A 21,002-nucleotide genomic window follows, 5' to 3' on the forward strand; every position below is an offset into this window, starting at 1 on the left:
CTCTGGAAATAACAATAATTCTTTTAACCACCGAGGTAAGTTGAGGAAGAATAAGGAACTGTTATGTATGGTTTTTTTTTTCATTGCAGAGAGCAGTTAAAGTTCAACAACATTGACTGGATGAGCTTCCATCATCAGCTTTTTATAACACATATAGCTCATCTTTACTGAACTGTACAAAGGATATCTAAAATTAACTAGAAAATGGTGCCTATCTCTCGCCACCCCTTCTTCTATGCTTTTTTTTTATGTTAAAAAGTATTGACTACTCTTCAACCGTCTTCCTTCACGGCCTCTCAAAAACAAAGCCACATTAGCTACCATCTTCTTGCCGCTATCTCATTGTATTTTCGAATGTTAATAGGGTGTTGCCAAAAGTCTTACACAATAGGAGTGTTGTCTTTGTAGTTGTTGTGACCCATCTGCTTTTGGACTGCTTTAACCGCTATTGCTCTCGCTGCATTGGCCGCTTTATTAGCTGCAGCTACCGCCTTGTTCACCCTCTCATCTACCTTGGCCACATCGTAGGCTTTCTCAGCTGCCCTTCGAGCCTCCTGCATATGACACAAAACAATCTAACATGCCCCGGTTTCACATTGCTGCATTATATGTAATACGACAGAAAAGAAGAAGAAGAAAAGACGATGAAGATTGCAAGGATATTCTTAACCACAAAATAAGTCATGCAAGTATTTAGGCATGCCTCTAAACATTTTGTATGACATGCTGGTGAAATTTGGCTACTCGACATTATTTACGCCGAATGAGGTACATGCAACTAGATTTACACCTGGTATTCACATTTTTATACATTCGAATCATATAAAGTTAGCCATCAGGTCCAGCAATTATTTTCCTACCACACGAAATTAAATGGCTCAGGTGACTAAGATGGGACCATTTAAATTAATGACGGGAAAATTAATACAGCCAACTGCACCAAAAAGTACCTGAACGGCGTTAAGTACTTTAGAATGGTAGACAGCTACAGGGGATACAGGATATGTAAAACTCTGCGTGCTCGGGACGTCGAGAATTCCATTTTGCCAATGGCCAGACTGTGTTTCCCCACTTCTAAACGTGTACATTCCAAGCCCTTGTCGTCTGCCCTCATGCCAAGCACCCTCGTACCGATGACCGTTTGCGAAGCTATAGACACCAAATCCATGCATCTTGTCCGCAAAATATTCACCGGCATAAGTATCTCCGTTCCTAAACCAAAAGATCCGTAAATCTACACTTACAAAAGTAGATATCCAGTAATTTCTTTTGAATGAAAAGGCCACCCTCACAGCTGCAAAAATGTACTTACAAACATACAACCGAACTTTCCCTACATTGCTTGAGCTGCACTTGAATGAAACGTGTCTGCTATTCAAGCTAATACATGTAAAAAAAAAAACAGGGCAAAATCTACAACCTAAACAACTACTAAGCATATTCATTAGGACACCAAGAATCTTGGCAAACCTAGAATGAGACCTAGAAAGGTACAATGGTACAACCAGCTGACACTTAAAGCACCAATGAGAAACCCAGAATTCATATTAATTTACCTGAAATGGTAATGTCCAAATCCATGCTTGACACCGCGTTTGAATTCGCCAACATATCGACTTCCATCCTCGCAGGTATGGATTCCACAGCCATGGCTCTGCCCATTAGACCACTCACCGGCATAAACATCCCCAGTGTAGAACCAATAAACTCCAAATCCATGCCTAAGGCCCTGCCTAAACTGCCCTCGATACCGGCTTCCTCTCGCCCATGTTTCGACCCCATAGCCGTCATACTTACCGTCTATCCAATCCCCCTCGTATCGTCCACTCAAATAATAGTAATAAACCCCGCTCCCCGAACACTTCCCTTTATGGAATTCCCCTTCGTAAACGTCTCCGTTGCTATAAACTTGAACCCAACACCCCGAATTCGCTCCCTTCTCGGATTTCGGCCGAGACCCAATTGACCAGAACACCGGCAAGTGCGACCTTGATAGTGAATAAGAAGGCTTGAGCTTAATTGGAAACGAACGGGCTAAGAACAACCGAATAGAAGGGAGACGAGGAAGGGCAAGGTTAAGAGAGAAAACAAGGGCAGCGGAGAAAGCGAAAGCCGTTAGGAAATCCAGTAGAAAAGAGTGGGTTGAAGGTGAAACAAAGAAGAACAAGAAGGAGAGAGACAGAGGGAGGATTAAGCGTATGTAAACTCGAAAACGACGCAGGTGTTTGAAACGGTGGATGATTCCGTAAAGGGATGATTTAGCAGCAACGGACAAGGAAAAGAAGGGCGCCGTATTCCGGGAATTGAACTGCGGAGGCGTGGTAAAACGGTACAAAGTTGGGGATTTGGTGAGAGATGGCGTTTGGGTCAGAAGGGACCTCTTGTAAGGGGTCGGAGAAGAGGAAGCCGAAGGCGGAGGAGGCGTGGTGGCTTCATTTTCAGACGGGCTCTGAGTAACTATCTGAGGGAAAACGTAAACCGGAGACGACGTATCGGTGGTGGTGGGCGTGGCAGTTGGGCCGGATAGCTGGTGGTAATTGAAATGCTGTAGGTGGTGGAGTGGGAGATGGTGGCGGGGAAAGGTGGAAGGTTGGGGATTAAAACCGGAAGAGACGCCACTGCTTTCTTTTCCGATCTGAATTTCGGATTTCTTCTGATGCATTACATACGTGGGAAACAATTCACTCTTTTCCTTCGTACCCTTTGCTTCGAATAGAATGGAAATTTGGGTTTTGTGTGTGTGTGTGTGTGGTTATTTTCCTTCCTTTACATTTGTGTGTAGAGGAGACATTTTCTCTTCTTCTTCACTCCAAAACTGTCCAAGCTAACAAGAAGAAAGAGGGCGAGGGTGGAATTCATCATCTATTTAATTTTTTCCGCTAAATTACACAATTATTCACTGAGCTATACTCTCTTCCTTATTTTTATCACCTTACTTTGAATTTTTCTAATTTACTCATTAAACTTTCGAATTATTCCTGTTTTTATCACTCTGAATTATTTTATTATTATTTTGATATCACATGATATTTTTATTATTTAATATAAAATAATTAAAAATATAAAATAAAAAGTGGTCGAACACCACTTCCGACCACCCTCGACCACTGTAAACGTTGGGCGTTTGGTCGCAAATTTTATGGGTCGGTTCATCTCGATCCCTGAGTCTGAATATGGTTATTGTTTCACCAGAAAATGTCTCAAAACCCGTGAATCTCAACTGAAACGTGTGATTTCCCCGCTTTCAATTTCTAATTTGTGGAACTCGGAGTAAGTTATGACAAAATAGAGGTTGGATTTGGGCTCACAATATCGAGGAGAAGTGACTCATGAAATTTGGGACCGAACAACCACCATCTAAAGTGGTCGACAACGACCGTCGGTGGCATCCGATCACCTTTTGTTTTTATTTTATATTAAATAATAATAAAACATATGAAAATAATAATAAAATAATTTGAAGTGTTAAAAAAAATAATTTGAAAGTTCAGTGAATAAATTAAAATAATTACAAATACAATGAGTAAAATAGAAAATATAGTATAGGTCAGTAAAGAATAGTATAATTTACCTATTTTTTAAAATCCACAACCATAAACATTTTGTTAGTGCTTTAAATGAGTCGGGCAGCTTCAATTTAAAAAGTTTAAAGTTCAGTTTAATTTGAATAGTAACTTTCTGAACTTCAAATTATTAAACTTAATTTGAATTTAAAGTAGAAATTTGAAGTTAGACTCGACACGAAAGCTCTTGAATATATGTATACATTAAAAATTCACAAGTTTAAAACTATCAAGTTCGATTTGAACTTGAAATATTCTCATACTTAACTTGATTAAAACTAAAACTTTAAAAAGCATAAAAATCTTATATTATATTTAAAAAAACATATAAATGTTTATATTATTAATAATTTAGTTTAATTTAAAATTGTAATATATTGTTTTTTATTGCTCATGAACTTTTCGAAGCAGGTATTAAATAGTTTTTTTCGGCTCTTTAAGAACTCTAGTTAAATTTGAGTTTGAGTTAAGAGAATTCAATTGGAATGTTAACTTAACTTTGATGAATCGAACTCGCTATCTTTCTCGACTTATTTATAGCCATAGTCTTCATTTCTATCGGATAAATTACAGCAGCAAAGGGATTACATTCTTATTTTTTTTTTACAAAGTGGATGGATGAAAATCAAAACAAAGGGATTAAATTATAATTTCTTACGAATTGGATGGGTAAAAATCGGAATTAAACCCTTTAAATTTTCTTCCCATCTAGATTTAGTTGCGGTCGGGAGTTGTTAAAAAGTGGCTGCTATAAGCTACCAGTGGGATGCGGCCACGTAGTTCTTATCACATGCATTCGTCGCCGCTTTTCAGATCTCGTTAAGTCGGCGCCGTCTCTCCTCGTATCAAAATTACTTTAACGCCATTCCCTCAATTTCATTTTTATGGGTAAATTCATCATTCATCAGTAAACTTTACTCTATCTCATATTTTACTCACTATACTTTCAATTTTTCTAATTTGATCACTGAACTTTACATATTGAATCATTTTGCTCACTCTGCCATTAACTCTCTAATGTTGTGATGATGTGTTATTTTTATTATTTAATATAAAATAATTGAAAATATAAAGTATAAATTATACTATTCCTCATTGAACTTTATTCTCTCTCCTATTTTGCTCACTCAACTATAAAGAAGAGGATTTGAAACGACGTCATTTTGGTGTATATTTGATTTTTTCAAAAATAATTCATTTTGATTCTTGTGTCATATCATAACACCGTTAAAAAGTTAACAACAGAGTGAGCAAAATGATTCAATCTATAAAGTTCAGTGAGTAAAGTAGAAAAATTAAAGTAAGGTGAGTAAAATAGGAGAGATTAAAAATTCTATGAAAAAAGGTATAATTTACCCTTTTCTATACCTAAAAATAATGACCCTATGACTTCAATCAAACAATTTTTGGGTTTACCCAATTGCTCCCACCACCCACCAATCATTTTCCCTTTTTCTGCCGCCTTCATCATAGTCATTCAATATAATTATTCACTTGTTATGTTACTTGTATTATTTTTTTTCATCCATTAATTATTCTTCGATATAAATTTAATCATCATTTACAAATAAAATTTATATAATTTATGATTACATGTGAGTTTTTGTGAAAATATTTATGGCTATATGGATGTAGGGATTTTAACTTCAACAGTAATAAGTATATCTCAAGTTCTAATCATTGTAGATATAAAAATTTCTGTTAAAACTTAAAAGACTCACTTACTAAAATTAAATGTACGATTCAAGTCGATTCGAATTAATTAAGAGAAAACTTTAACTTGTCAACTCATTTTGGGATTTTCAAACAAATAAAAAAGAGATAATTGATCTTTAGGTGGGGATCAAAATGTTAATACCAAAGCTAGTTTTGGCAGTTCATGCACTTTAAAAAGAATCTGAGAAACCTATATAAGTCGATAACGAAAATGACATGCCAAATTTAGATGACGTATAAGAGATAATGAACCTACTTGTATAAAAATGATTTTTTTTATAAAAAAATAATTTAAGCTACTTTGACTTTGACAAGAAAGGGAACCTCTTGATGTTGATAGGCAAGTGCCACATAGTACCGAGGATGGTGACATGTGCTGCTGCATGGAACGCATCACAGAACATGACATGTTGGGAAGATGGTCGGTCTCTTTTTCTTAATTTGGTTGGATAGATTTAGCCATGGGGCAACCCTTGCGTGTGGGTTAATGTCGAAACTCGAAACACCTTTTGAGGCAGACGGCAGCGAGCAATGGTTCTTCAACAAGTTATGGCTCGGGAAACGAAGTTAGTCACCACACGCGGTTAAGCAAAATATATGTTGGTTGTATTTAAATCGCAGAAACATACATTAATATAATCAAATTACATTTCATAAAACTCTAGATATATATATATATATATATGCGCGCGCGTTTGTGCTCAGCAACTAACAAGTCGTATTTCGAAATAGGTCGTTTTTATATCAGCATGTCTATCGTGACAACCGTCGCAGTTGGAACCCCGCTTCACCTCACACCGCAGGGCATCCCATTGCATTTGTAAGAAGCACCAAAGCTCAAGTCATTTGCCTCTGCAAACCAGCAATATGAAAGATGAACTCTTGATATACATCGGTTCAGGGCTTGTGGATCTTGAAGCCGAAAACTCTGGGGACGTATTTTTGCATCGGCTTTTGTGGCTTTAGGTGCAGATAAGTCATCTGGAATAGATGCGGAAATGTCGTCCCAAAGTAAGCTCCATCGTTATCTTGTTAAATACGTCAGAGGAAACGAAGCTGTGAATCAAAGTAATACAACCATGGTTTTCTAACATGAAATATGAACTAATAAGACATGCAATACCTCTTACATGCCGAAAGACACTGCGTATGTATATATTAAAATTATTTCGATATCATAATCTTTTGGAGGGACCATGGGCATATATTTACAATGCAAAGACAAGGGAAAAGGATAGCATGCCTCCCACTAAAGTATATGCAGACTTGACCCACCAAACCCATCATCTTATATTGGGTGAAGAATGTGATTAAAAAAAAAGTCGAAAACCAACTCGGGAGCGTATGTCGTGAAATAAGTACAACCAAATAATGACAATTCTGATTGTTATGGTAAAAAATAAAAGGGAATTCGAATCACCGTGTTGATCCTCTAGGATAAAACATTTATAATCGATGCAAGTTCCGATATGATCTAAGAGATACTAATGATTATCTTTTCAAAGAATTAAGTAATCATATAAGACATGGTAGGGATAACTTAATATGCAAGGGAAAAGAGGGAGTGCAGAACACAGAAAAATAGTCCATGACATATAAAGGATACTGCCTTGATATTTGGATCTAGGGTAATATATATCTTCACACTTTGGACAATAGATTTTCACAGTACTCGAACGGGGAATATCGGATTGACCAACTGGAAGGCAAGATTGTCCACAGCAATAAACTCTAGGGAATCTTCCAAAATCGTAGTTTCTGTATTTCTCCAACTGAGATAGAGGTTACGAGTACACAACTTTGAGAACGATATACGACAAAGTCAACGTAAAGCAAAGAGAAAACAAATGACAGCAATATTTACCATAGCAGACATTCCCTTGCTAGTTAATATGTAACGTACGTGTATAAGACCATATAACATCTCAGCAGCCGATTCAATCAATTCATTCTGTTCTTCGGTGAACATGTCGCCTGTAAAATCCAAAAGACTTCTACTTAATAGCAAGAACAAATGGCCATTGATTTCTGTTGATTTACTTGAGTATCACAGAAGTAGACACCGTATTTAATAGAAGAAAAAACTTGACATTCGAAGCACGTACAGGAAGACACGAGAGATATTATACAGAGCATTTTTAAAAGCACGATAAAAGTAGGTAATTAGATACCGACATTATGACCGCAAACTATAAGGTCAAAAATGCCATAAAAAGCAAGGTTTAAAACAATTGCCACAACATAGTTCCTCAATTCACTAGGTGTCAAATTTCTTATGTTAACATTCATCTGCAAAACTAAAAACTCAAAAGTAAAGAGAAAATATTCTTCAAAACAACCAAGCATTGTCTCAAGCAAGAGTAGTTCCGTGTTAATGGCTGATAGATAAGACAGCAGTTCAGCATTGTGAATCGGCAAGATAAATGAACAAGACTCAATCACTACAAAAGGAAGGTACATAACTAGTTTGGCAACTGCAACATGATCAGATCGTCATCCAGTGAGTTATTGAGTCAGTGATGAGTCGTCTACGTGGGGGGTCCCAATTAACCGAACAAACAAAATTAAGTAGGCTGTCTTGCACCTTATCTCCCATAATTTTTTTATCTACTCTTCTAAATTCTTTCCAGGCCAGAATCCTCATGAAGGTCCAAAAGCAAAAACTATCGAACTTTAACCCCTCACCAAAGAGAAGATTTATGGGCGTAGGAGGCAAAAACATCTACCAAACATCGGCCTAAGTTTCGGAATTCAATAGCAACTCCTCAAATAGATATCAAATCATCCAAAATTTATACACAAAAAAGTCAGTGAAATGCTTACTATGTGAAGATTCAACATTCAACATCAAATCAAGAGCGTATTCATAATATGGAACTTGACCGCTCAACCCGCAAAGATTAAAGTCATCTTGGATGTATTCTTCATCAACTTCACAAAAAAACTCATTGCCTCGCAAACCACAAAACCACGAGATCCAAGACACGTCATCACCATCGGAAGCACTGATATCGGACTCTTCGCTGTCAGTTTCAGATTCCTCTGCAATCAAGGGCAGGAATTAACAAGTAATAGAAAAGAACATCACATTTTATGCTACCTGTTTCTATCAATAATGACTAATGATACGAGTTTCTCAATAGAAACATCATAAGAAAAACAAATGTAAGATTTACCATATAAATGGGAAAAAAAAACATCCTAGCTAAACATGGCAAGTAAAACTTGAAATTTTTTATATCAAATAAAGCAAAGATAACATAAAACTTCAATGGAAGGGTGTAACATACAAAATTTTCAAACTTCCAAACATGGAAATACAGATATATCTAAACGTCATTATCCTATCATATCAAATTGAACAAGCCAATGCATTCGACGGAACAGAAACAAAGGAAAGTGACTGAAAAGTAACTGACCATCGGCTTTGGAACGCGACTCGCGATGAGAAAGGTGGGATCTACCGGCGGAAGTTGAAGGAACAGAGTGTCCGCCTTTGTCTTTGCCATTCCTTAATCCCCTCGAAGTGGATGGGGTAGACTTGTCTAGATGCTTGTCGAGGGCATCGTTTACGCGCTTCCGATCCAACGGTCCTCCCCCTCCTCCTCGCTCGTTATTATCATGCATAATATTTCCAGAACCCCAAATTCCAAAAGCTCCCGACTTTTTTCCCTATATCAACGCCGGGACAAAGATTGAAGCTTTTTTGGATGAATGTAAGACCGAAAAGAATCCCCAGAAATTAGAAAATAAGGGTTTTTGCAGGGTGGGATGGCGCATAAACGGCTTCTATTTGTGAACAAAAAAACAAAAACAGGTTCGTGGTTGAAGGAAGAGTGGATGAAGATGGAAAGGGAGACAATATGGGGGGATACAGAGAGAGACAGAACAAGGATTTCTTATTATCCAGTTCTTGTTTTAGGATATTTTGTTTTCATTTTAATTTATTGGATTCCCATGGACAGGCTCAAGTCTCAGGCCCCATAGAGAACCAAGCTTAACCTCTAGATTGTTATTAAATAATGCATGTGCCACTTACAAGATTCTTTTTTTGGCCAAAAGAAAATGAATTGAAAACGAAAACCTCTGCTAGGAAATTAAGTATAGCATTGGCCATGCTCCAAGGGGCCATTTTCAAGACATTCATTGAATTGAACTGGGGAGAGGATGGTTCACGGCGATTCATAAACAAAGGACTGAATTGCAATTCATACAATCATAGAGGTCACATTGCAAAGCATATCAAAGTAAAATAGCTTTAAAATAATTTTACAATTTCAAATTGTCGGTATCAATACCAAACAACTGATATCGATACTAAAAGAATAATACAGATACTCGTTAACAGTATGAATACCAAAATAACATATTATCTTTTAAAACTTGCTTAAAGTACCGATACTCTTTGATTAGTATCAATATCAATTGAGTAATGTGGATATCATAATCATCAAATCAAATTATAAAGAAACTTTTAAAATGTTCTAATTCATTACAAACATGCCTCAAACATTAACAATCATCAACTACAATTAAAAAATGCCAAAATAAAATTTAAGACATATAAAGATCATAATGACTTCACAAGTATACCTAGTATTATAAACAAAACTAAACCTATTTTTCTATAAAGTATGACACGACTCAAACACGTACTATCAGAGATGGATCCAAGCGGGGATGGGTGGGGCAGTCGTCCCCTTAAAAATATAAAATTACTATATATTTTAGATTTTTCTATATGTGTTTCTATTGAAAATATGTTTTCGCCTCCCCTAAAATTTTATAAGTTTAAGTTTGTCCCCTAAAATTTTAAAAATTCAAGTTCATCCCAACATAAAATCTTGCGTCCGTCGTGTTTATTACTTAACGTGAATATCGTCAAAACATAATAAGAACTTCGTAAATAAAAACATAGTAGATAAAGCATGTTTAATATAATTTATACAAATCACTAACTTTTTGTAAAATGTGGCTTAAAATGCTACACAACGTATATAGAACCACTTGTATGGATAGTCATCATTGTAAGAGTTTAACTAAAAAGGGTTACACTAAAAATATATTGAATTTAACTTATAATCTTAAAAAGTAATTCTAAACATTGTACGAAAATCGAAATCTTGAAAAAAAAATCAAAACAAACATTAAGCGAACTAATTTAACTAAGTGGTTAAAAGAATCGTTGTTGTTCCTAGAGGTCACATATTCGAGCATCAACAACTACAGCAAAGTGATTAAACGTTCATTGCCAAATGATTGAGAGTATTTAGAACATATACTACTGTGATTAAACAAACTTAGTAATGACTAAACAAATACACCACGCATAAATCAAGGATTAGCATGCTTGTGAGTTAATACTTCATAATGATTGAGAGTATATTTTATTAGTGTTGGTGGATTTCTGTTTATTTAAAGGGAAATGTACAAAGAGCTAAAAAATTTACTCGATAATTAAAAGAATTATTATTATTTTTAAAAATTATATGTATGAGTGATAACGACTATGAGAATAATTGAATGTTTGTTGTTAATAATTAAAAATATTTGAAATATATATTATTTTATAATTGCATAAACTTAATTAAAAGATATTGAATGGCAAGGGAACACTATGCGACATGTCTTGTTTATGTCATGTTATGCAAAGGCTGTCGTCACTCTCGGTAAAAAAAGTCTTCACTTCCACAGTAAGTCAGTAACTGGATAAATAGATTAGGAAATAGAGGTTGGAGAAGAAAGTAGCATGTGCGGCGCACAAAGTCAATAAATCTAATGGAAACCTTTAACAAAAAGAAACAGCTTTTATTTCTTTTATTAATAGCAAATATATATATATATATATATATAAAGGATTCTTCAAAAAAGCAAAACTAAAATTGTTGATATATATTATGAGTTCGAGTATCAATAATTATAATAAAGTGATTGAATATTTATTATCGAATAGTTGAGAGTATTTAAAATAAATATTACTTTATAATTATTTTAGTTTAATAAAAAAATGTTGAACTCATGATAAAATCTAAAGAGTTAGGGTCGTAAATAAATCGAATCCTCAACAAGAAAAATTCAAATCTAAAGTTGACTCAATTCGAAATTTACGAGCTTAAAACTATTAAACTCGAGTCAGACTCAAAATAAAAAATGAAAGTTCGACTCGAGCTCAAAAAATCTTATATTCGAAATATTCACATACTTAGTTCGATTGAAGCTAGAAGTCGAATGTAAACCTTAAATATAAAAACCTTGTATTACATTTAACAAACAACATATAAATGTTAATATTATTAATAATTTAATTCAAAAAACTAAAAATGTAATACACTATATTTTTCGAGTTATTCATAAGTTTTTCGAGCCGGGTTTAAAGTAATCCGTTTTAATTTATTAAAAATTTTAAGTTAAATTCAAACTTGAATTGAATATATTTTAATCAAATTAAACTCGAATAGCTCATTATATTCTCTCCGGTTTTATAAAAAACTTCAATCGTTTAAGCGCGTGACGATCGTCATTGAGTGTTTTAATGTTTATGTTTATTCCATAAAGTTGACCTTTAGTTGGTCCAAACTCGACAATTATTCCACTATCATCTTTAAGCTCTAGAGAGCCACGCGCTGTCGCTTCTCGTGCTTAACACTAATCAGTGTTACAGGTGAGATCTAAATTCCAGTATGATGAACAACAAGGAAGAAGAAACAAAAGTGGAATCAATTCAATGGAGCCAACGTTCACATGAACCGAAAATCGCGTGGAAATGAAAGCAAATTAGACATTGGAGTATTTGTTTTGCCTTCTTTTTTCTCCTTTTGCCTCTCTGACAGCTCAAATTAAAGTGATCCACCATTTTTACTTTATTTTTCTTTCCTCAGAAAGCTCATAGACACTTTTGTTACTTTTCTTGACTCTCTCCTCCTATATTTTAACATTTGATCAAATCATGGCGCAGAAAAAGGAGAATAAAAGAAACCCAGAAACCACTCAGGCTTGATTAGAGTTCAAGTTTTATGTTCATACAATGAGTACTGCAACAGCTTCAACAGCGGCGGCGGCAGCTGCTACAACGCAAACAAAATTCATAAAATGCGTGACAGTTGGGGATGGAGCTGTGGGAAAGACTTGTCTCCTTATATCTTATACAAGCAACACTTTTCCAACTGTGTGTTATGACATTCTCTTCTTTATCTTCTGAGAATCTGATCCCTGCATTATTCATCTCTCTTTTTGTTTCCTCTGCACTGAATCTGTTTGTTAAATTGTAGTGATGGGGTTTTGGGGTACTTGTGTTATGATTCACAGGATTATGTTCCTACTGTTTTTGATAACTTTAGCGCCAATGTAATGGTTGATGGGCAGACTGTCAATTTGGGTCTCTGGGATACTGCTGGTATATTCTTCTTTGCTTCTCTCATACTAAATTCCGTAGTTCTAATTGTCCATTGTGGTGTGCTTAATGATGCTAGTCCAGCTGTTTCAAAATTTGAAATTGCCAAAAGATATAAGGCCGATTTGGCTCTACTTTGAAACAAAAACTTGTTTTTGTTGTTGTTTCATACACATCGAAATTTATAACACACCAATGGATCATGAAATCGTTTTTTTTTACATCCGTACTTATCTTGTTCAAGATGTTTCAATGGCCGTTTGATGTTAATTATTAGTGAAAGCATGCATCATGAAATGAATAGTGGACTTTGTAGTTAAATTCATTTAGCGACTTGATTTATATGTAGGACAGAGCGGATTTCATAATGTTGATTTTGTATATAATATGTTTAGGTCAGGAAGACTATAACAGATTAAGACCTCTAAGTTACAGAGGAGCCGACGTGTTTCTTCTGGCTTTCTCCCTCATAAGTAGGCCTAGCTATGAGAACGTATCCAAAAAAGTATGTTCCTTTATCTCATTACTTATTTTAAGTTTGAATACTGATGGAGTTCTCTTTGCCTTATGCTTGGCTTATGAAATGTGTTTGCTGCTAGTTTTCTGATTCCTTTACATGTCTTTTATGATCCTTGGTCTTGTTCGAGAAGTGGGTGCCAGAGCTGAGACACTATGCCCGGGCGGTGCCCATTGTTCTTGTGGGAACCAAACTAGGTGATGGATTCTCTCCTCCTCGTTGTATCGCTTATGAAAATGGATGCTTCCATATCCATGTCATTACTTATCAATCAAGATTCAAGATGCTCCGAATAATTAAGCGATGTCTGTAAAAGAAACTAGAGCTGAAGATCATGAAGCTCTCTGTCCTGTTCTTTTCTCCACTTCTTACATTCATAGAAATGGCTTCTTTTGTTTCTTTTCAACCATTTGTTTCCTCCGTAAAGTCATCATCGTAATCCAATGTGTGTTCTCGAGTAATTGGATATGAACAGCATAAACAAAATGCAACAAAAGAAATCAATGCACATAGTTACACAAGTGGCCGGGTTTCAATTGCGCTTGATTTTCCAGCTACAAGCTCCATTTGAATATTTATCACGCATGGACAAGGTTTGCATGCTCTTCTCCTGTTAATAAATTTAATTACGGTGCAGATCTAAGAGACGACAGACAATTCCACTTGGATTACCCTGCGGCGTGTACTATTTCTACCGAACAGGTACCTCTTCATTCTCTTATTGTCTGTAGCACCGTTGGTTGCTACATGCAACAGACAATGATAAAACCTGTGTATTGGCCGTAAATCAGTGGATGGGTTCCAACATTTTAATGAAAGTTCAGTCCATTGTTTCACAACCTTATTTTTATCATCATTTAGTGAGCAAGATGTAGAGTAAGAATCCATGTGAGGTAGCAGATAGCTTATCTTAAACTTGTATTGCAGCCCAGTATTCAATATCTTAACTTTTGATGTCAGGGTCTTGAACTAAAGAAGCAAATAGGAGCAGTGGCATACATAGAGTGCAGCTCAAAGACACAACAGGTTCTAATATCAATCCGTTATAAACGCTTCCATGATATCTTCTTGCTTTACGTTTACATTCATTTAACATTTAGGTGTGTGTGATGGAAATTGCAGAATGTTAAAGCTGTATTCGACGCTGCTATCAAGGTGGTTTTTCAGCCTGCGAAGCAAAGGAAACAGAAGAAGAGAGCAAGTATATGCCGTGTTCTCTAAACAAATTCCAAGTGCAAAAGCAGTGTGAAGTTGATTCTCCTCTTATGTGCATTCTCCATCTTGTTAATTACATTCTTTTATGTTGGTTTTATCGAGTGTGAAAACCACATTTGGGATGTACTAATATCTTCAACAATTTGGGTTCTGTAAATCGGCTTCTTATGATATTCAATGAATCTATCTCTCTATTTCCAGAACTAAGCTTTTAGCAAATGTGAAAGAGAATCATCAGACTTTGATCTTCCACCAATACTGATGCCATCCACAAAGCAATACCAAAATTGTGTTCCACAATGGTTTTAAATAACACTATGAAAATGAAATGACTCTACCATGTAACCTATTGGCTGTTTAATGAATGATGCATACAAGCCGAAACACCTGCTTCGGTGACTATTAACAACTGGGAACAACTTTCTTGATCCCAAAATGAAATTTGATCACATTTCCTCCAGCTGATTCCTAAACCTAGACCAAGCGCTTTGTTGAAGATAAAAAGTTCCCATGTCATCTACAAGATTTGATCTTGATGGCAGAGCACAGCAATCAAAGAACAAAATGCACCGAGTAATCAAATGACCAATGTTCTTATGCCTAAATGAAGATTACAATCACAAAAACTATAATTAGGTGCAAAGTTTAGTACAAAAAAGCTACATTAGTTCCACAAGAAGATGTAAAAGCTACAGCAGATCAGATTGGACAGTAATCCTATCACTCAATAATCAACAAAGAAACAGGAAATTTAAGTAAAACCGTAAACATTCCACCAACTTGAACTTGCAAGTCCGTAGTCAAAAGGGTAGAAAACACTATTCATCAAGACTGAGGTGAGGCCATTCTTTTAGGCTCCTTCTTCCTCTCCGAAACCGCCTTGGCGAAAGCTTCCACAATTCTCTGCTGCGACTCCAATATCACCTCGGTTCTCTTCATCTCCATCTGCATCGTCTCGATCTCCCTAGCCATTTCCATCTTCATTTGCCCCATCCTTACAAACCCATCTCCCAAGACCTTTATAGCTGACACCATCTCAGTAACTGCATCTTTCTCCCTCTCCCTCTTCCCTGAGACTGCCATTTTCTCAGGCATATCATCAAACCCTCTTAAAATCCTAGTCCCGTAAGCTGATCTGGAACCCGATCCACCAAAATTAACCTTACTAGTGTGAGAATTCGTGTTAAGGCTAGGGTTGGGATTAGGGTTTGCAGCGTACTTCTGATCTATTTTCCCATAATATCTTGGCCCTGGCTGTGCTATACTAACTCCAGTTGGGATCTTAATCCTAAACCCACCGCTATTACCCTCACCGCCTCCACTGCCGCTGACACTCCCACCGTTTTTTCCAACCCCATTCCTGTACAATTTTTGCACGCTTCTCGTGTTTAGGGTTCCGTTCTTATACACATCGTCGTAAAATTCTTGTTCCTGACCATCTTCTTCGTCTTCACCGTTTTCATCATCCGGACTATCCGAGTTGTAATTAGATTTCCGTCACTTCTTGCCAGTGGCTGGCCTTGAGATTCCCACGGCGTAGCGTGTACCATTTGTCGCGGTAGGCATCGATCAATGCAACGGTTTCATCGTACGACCAACAAGGTGGCGGGAGCCGCCTCGGGTTGGGAGTGACGGCGGCAGTCTCCGCCAGAGTAGATCTGGATGGTGGAGGCGCCGGGAGAGACCACAATACTTCAGGCGGCGGTGAAGGCGATGCGTTTGATTGCAGACCCTGGTCAGGAGAGGGAGAAGACGAATTCGACATGGATTTAAAAAAATCTCAAGACTTCCGATTAGGTTAAGATAAAAATAAGATCAACGTGCGCTTTGGCGAAGGATCAGAAAAGGGGGAGTTGGAGGTGGGAGGGAGGAAAAGGGGGAGATAAAGGCGGGGGTGGAGGAGAAGGGGAGGGGGAAAGTGGGGTTTGTTGACATAGAGATCGGCTTTGAGCTTTACTATAAATATTGATAAACATATTTAATCTAACACAAGCTTAGAGCACTCAATTACAGCTTGAGTTGATCCCGAAACTTAAAAATTGATGTTTAATCATACCCAAATCGAGTACCATACTCTAAATTTAGAAACCACAAATATTCGAACTCGGCTCAAGAAGATGTATAGATTGAAGTGCTAAGAACGAAAGCCACTATTTGAACTCAGCTTGATAAGATCTATAGATCAAAGTGGTAAGAACAAAAACATATTTAATCCAAGAAAATAAACTTCAAAATGAGAACAAATCATTCCAAAAAGATGAAACTGAAATCACAAAAGGGGAGGGAGAGGGGAATGCACGGGGTTGTTTCTATTTTTTAAATATTTTAAGAAAAATAAAAATTTCAAGATTTTAAGATTATAACGTGTTACGTAACAAAATTTTATGAGATACCCAAGGTAGTAATATTTGTAACGATAACATGTATGAGTCAAAAAATAATTAAACATCTATTCGTAAAAAACGTTATAATTTAAGTATTTATTTTAGTATTAAGCCTAAATTATACAATCTTTTTACTTTATGCTCCTAAACTATTATTTGTTCACTTTAAATCCTTAAAGTCTTAAACTTAACTCGTAATAGCTCAACTTGAAATCATGAATTGAAGCTCGTTTCGGCTCGTTAAAAACTCGAATCAAGCTCGAGTTCAAGTCGAGTCCATTCAAGTAGAGCATTTAGCAAGCTTTGAACGAGTTGATCTCACTTAACTCACGATCAATCTCGTTTCATTTACACCCTTACTTAAAGTGGTTACATATAATAATTTAAGGACTAATTTTGATAAAAAAAATAGTTTATGGACTTAGAGCAAAAAGGAGTATAGTTTAGGGACTTTTTTTAGTTTAAGCCTTTTAGTAAGGATGGAAACCACACAATCTTAATAGCTTGATCCTTTTAGGACATATTGGCGGCTAACACTCCACAAATAGATTAAATCTTATGAACCCATGGGAAATGATCAAGGTCAAGAACAAGAAATCATTGAGAGAAAAGAAAGCAATAAAACCACTGCCCCACTTCTAATACTCTAACACCTTGCACGAGCAAAGATCAAAACTCAACATTTATCGAGCCGGCATGACCCTAAAATATCCGGTGAATGAATCGAGTGAACCACCCTTTTCTTTACAAATAAGTTGCATAAATCTCGAGGTGAACTGCCACAAACATATAGAAGCCACTAACCATAAAATTCAAACATGTCACCAAGTGAAATTCTATTCATACAAACCGAATTCAATTCAATCATGTTACTGCTAGAGCACAACAATACCATCTTATATGATAACCAAAGATAATCAACTTGGTAAAAAGTTCATAAAAAGGTTTGCTAACAAGAGGCAAGCATGATGATACCATGATCTGCAACGGTTAGTCTAAAAATCTACTCATAGATCCAGGGGTGGGCACTGCTCTGCCAGTTAACAGGGCTTTCTGGGAACCACAATGCAATTTCCTTCCTTGCGCTCTCGACTGAATCACTTCCATGAATCACATTCCTGGAAAAAAAAAAGATGACCAAAACCAACGGATTGACATGAATTATAGTCACATCAAGGGTAAATAACAAAACAGAAGAAGCATTCTGATAAATGGAAGGATAAAAGAACTATCAATACCTGCCAATGTCGATTGCAAAGTCACCACGGATTGTTCCAGGAGCAGACTCAGCAGGGTTTGTGGCTCCGATAATCTTGCGACCCGTGGTAACAACATTCTTACCCTCCCAAATCATGGCAACAACGGGACCAGAGATAATATACTCCACAAGTCCATTAAAAAAGGGCTTTGCAGAAAGGTCTGCATAGTGCTTCTCAGCAAACGATTGATCCACAGTGATGAGTTTCAAGCCTAAATTACGCAGATCCAAAGTGAAATAAGTAACATTCCACCCAAAAGCATATAGTTCTAATAATTTCAATACAGAGAGAGAAAAGCATCGATTTTGTATGTTACTGAAGTGTTGTTGTGAACATTCAATAATCTCCAAGGTACTTTAGAATCAATTATAACAATACTCGGGAATCAACACAAAGAAAAACAAAGGAAATTATCAGAAAGTTGATTGTTTTACCTTTCAAATAGAAGCCTTTCTTCTCAAATCTGCCAATGATCTCACCAACCTGAAATGCATAATAATCCTGATAAGAAATACGGTTTATCTCACTGTTTAACCAACAGTCGAACAATTAACATGCTACAATAGAAAAACAGGTGAATTTTTCATAGTTCAGGAATTCATTTCTCAGGGTTCTTGATTCCATGGCCTTAACATGCAAAAAAGTTTGAAATAAAACTAAAACAGCATTCGTATGCTACCCAGTACAGAAGATTAGCCAAGAGATCTACGAACTTAACAAGTTCATTAATTTCCACGCAGCTGAAAATCGAAAATGAGTTGTCCTACTTAGAAAAATAAAAAATCAGACACCGGGGGTATTATCTTTCCTTTTCTTAATTTGTAGCAGTTGAAGGAATTCAAACAATCGGATAAAGTTAGAGAACAAATATTTTTTTTTCGAAAGTAAAGATGAAAGAAATAAAAACTGAAAGAGCGGAAGTAGAAGTATTTACCAAACCCCTTTGGACGCCATCAGGCTTGATCATGATGAATGTTTGCTCCATATCTTCTCTTTCTTTTCCGACTCAATGATGGCCGCCTCGGTGCTCAATGCTTATGCGATAAAGAAGAGAGTTTAAGGGGTTTATATAGGATCGTGCTACGCGGCCGCAACCCTAGTTCAACGGCGCTTGCAATAGAATATCCACATCCCTAAACCCTAGATTCGGGGTATTTTTGTCTCAAAGTGCTGATGTGAGCATTTACCAGATTACCCCCTTTTTTTTACATCATTTTAATTTTAACTATAATCTCGCGTCATATGTGAAAATAATGTTTTAAAATAATATTATTTATTGTAGGCCAAAATGAGAGTATTGTTTATTAAAATATTTATATTTTTAAAATTAAATTATAAAAATAAAATATTATTTTAAAATAAAATGAAAATTATTATAAAGCTTTTTTAAAATGCTTCTCCAAACGTGTTTTTTCAACATAAAAGCATCATTTTTCTAGCTTCTTGATTTGAGTTTTTGAAAAAAATAAATTTTTAGTTGAAAATGAATTGTTTGAGAATATTTTTACATTTCAAACATAATTTTAGGTCAAATACAATTTCATAAACATTCACAAACTACTTTTTATATTATTATTTTTTTAAAACAATAAAAATTTTATTTAGTTAAAAATTCTAAAATAAAAAATAATAAAATATATTATTATAAACTTTTTCCTCTTAATTTTTTTTCCAATATTGAAAATGTTAAAAAAAAGTTTTTTCAACTTAATAAATTGATATGATTTTTGTAAAATAATTTAGAGTGATTATAAATTAGTACTTATTTTCAAATAAAATAAATAAAAACCATTGTTTAGAATTTAAACACATACTCCTAATAACTTTCTATGTATTAATCCATCAATAATTATTTGGTAATTTAAACTTTTAAATGTATTTTGTTAGCAAATTTGCCGTCACGGTTACTTTGAGCAATGTCAATGATGGTGGGCTGTGGGTTCGGCCGATTTTCTACCTTGCCCACTATAATTCTAAAGAATTTACAACGTTAATGCGGACCGGCAAGCTATTATTAATAACACATATACTTTATATAGCACAATTGGTAGAGCGCGAGGCTCTTAATCTTGTGGTCGTGGGATCGAGTCCCACGGTAGGCAATTCATACTGGAGGTCTCCCACGAAAGCTGCTCTGACTTTGGGGGCCATCTTACTATCCTACCTCCCCCTTATCCCATTACATATGAGAATATAGTCAGCTAATATATACTTTATAGACATAACATTTCGAATTATAGACCTCAAAAAGAGAACAATACTCACCCATAATCAGCATGAGTAGTTGAGATGTTTAGGAAAAGAGAGGTGAGTATTTAATCAAGGAGTAAGGGAGAATGTACTCTGTTAGATTCGTGAAAAATTTTGTATAGTTGGTTGACTGGATTTTGAGTCGGGTTTGGTAGTGGACCTGGGCCTGAAAAAAGACCCCAGTTTGAGCACATGATGTCAATTCTTTTTCTTACCTCGTTATCATTTTAAGGTATTAAAACGGACCAAAACCGATAGTTTAGTTATTGAATGCGTTAAGTTTTTAACGGAAAAAGTATTAAAATGAAACAAAAACTAAATGTTATGTATGATTTTAAAAAAAATTGAAAATTTAAGTACTAAAATAAATTAAAACTAATAGTCTAAATACGAAAGGCATAATTTATCCTATTAAAAACTATTTTTAGCATTTAGTTAAATATTCATTTATTTTATATTTTTAGGGTATTTTGATTTAACATTTTACTTTAAAACAAAATAATATAAAATAATGTGGCAAAATTAAGGAAATAATACACGTGAAATAACTAATTAGTAAAATAGGGCCCCTTAAATTTATTTTGAAATTTAAGTCATTTGTTACAGTGTACGTAAAATTCATCAAGCATATGTGACAAAAACGTTAAAATATTATGTTTGTGTTATTTTACTAATTAATTATTTCATTTGTATTATTTGCCTAATTTT

General features: G+C 35.3%; 4 protein-coding genes and 1 pseudogene across 4 annotated transcripts; 1 reads left to right on the plus strand and 4 right to left on the minus strand.

The window, feature by feature from the left end:
- Positions 1–126: 126 nt before the first annotated feature.
- Positions 127–2,802, minus strand: LOC120199559. The gene is made up of 3 exons (XM_039200597.1): positions 1,557–2,802; positions 951–1,212; positions 127–554 (listed from the first exon to the last, which is right to left on the minus strand). Exons 1-3 carry the CDS (start codon positions 2,660–2,662, stop codon positions 381–383), a joined length of 1,542 nt encoding a protein of 513 aa, XP_039056528.1. The 5' UTR covers positions 2,663–2,802; the 3' UTR covers positions 127–380.
- A 3,171-nt stretch (positions 2,803–5,973) lies between these two features.
- On the minus strand, positions 5,974–9,171 carry LOC120199561 (putative casein kinase II subunit beta-4). Its single transcript, XM_039200599.1, has 5 exons — positions 8,699–9,171; positions 8,103–8,321; positions 7,144–7,253; positions 6,886–7,051; positions 5,974–6,307 (listed from the first exon to the last, which is right to left on the minus strand). Exons 1-5 carry the CDS (start codon positions 8,904–8,906, stop codon positions 6,177–6,179), a joined length of 834 nt encoding a protein of 277 aa, XP_039056530.1. The 5' UTR covers positions 8,907–9,171; the 3' UTR covers positions 5,974–6,176.
- A 3,077-nt stretch (positions 9,172–12,248) lies between these two features.
- Positions 12,249–14,437, plus strand: LOC120199382 (rac-like GTP-binding protein 5). Its single transcript, XM_039200478.1, has 7 exons — positions 12,249–12,444; positions 12,585–12,672; positions 13,065–13,174; positions 13,320–13,383; positions 13,824–13,888; positions 14,147–14,212; positions 14,309–14,437. Exons 1-7 carry the CDS (start codon positions 12,304–12,306, stop codon positions 14,405–14,407), a joined length of 633 nt encoding a protein of 210 aa, XP_039056409.1. The 5' UTR covers positions 12,249–12,303; the 3' UTR covers positions 14,408–14,437.
- A 510-nt stretch (positions 14,438–14,947) lies between these two features.
- On the minus strand, positions 14,948–16,445 carry LOC120199383 (annotated as a pseudogene).
- A 1,120-nt stretch (positions 16,446–17,565) lies between these two features.
- LOC120199563 (nucleoside diphosphate kinase B) lies at positions 17,566–19,116 on the minus strand. The gene is made up of 4 exons (XM_039200601.1): positions 18,979–19,116; positions 18,479–18,527; positions 18,024–18,255; positions 17,566–17,903 (listed from the first exon to the last, which is right to left on the minus strand). Exons 1-4 carry the CDS (start codon positions 19,027–19,029, stop codon positions 17,789–17,791), a joined length of 447 nt encoding a protein of 148 aa, XP_039056532.1. The 5' UTR covers positions 19,030–19,116; the 3' UTR covers positions 17,566–17,788.
- Positions 19,117–21,002: the final 1,886 nt, after the last annotated feature.

Source organism: Hibiscus syriacus, unplaced genomic scaffold (genome assembly GCF_006381635.1).
Source record: "Hibiscus syriacus cultivar Baekdansim isolate YM2019G1 unplaced genomic scaffold, ASM638163v2 tig00005459_pilon, whole genome shotgun sequence".
NCBI classification, from domain to species: domain Eukaryota; kingdom Viridiplantae; phylum Streptophyta; class Magnoliopsida; order Malvales; family Malvaceae; genus Hibiscus; species Hibiscus syriacus.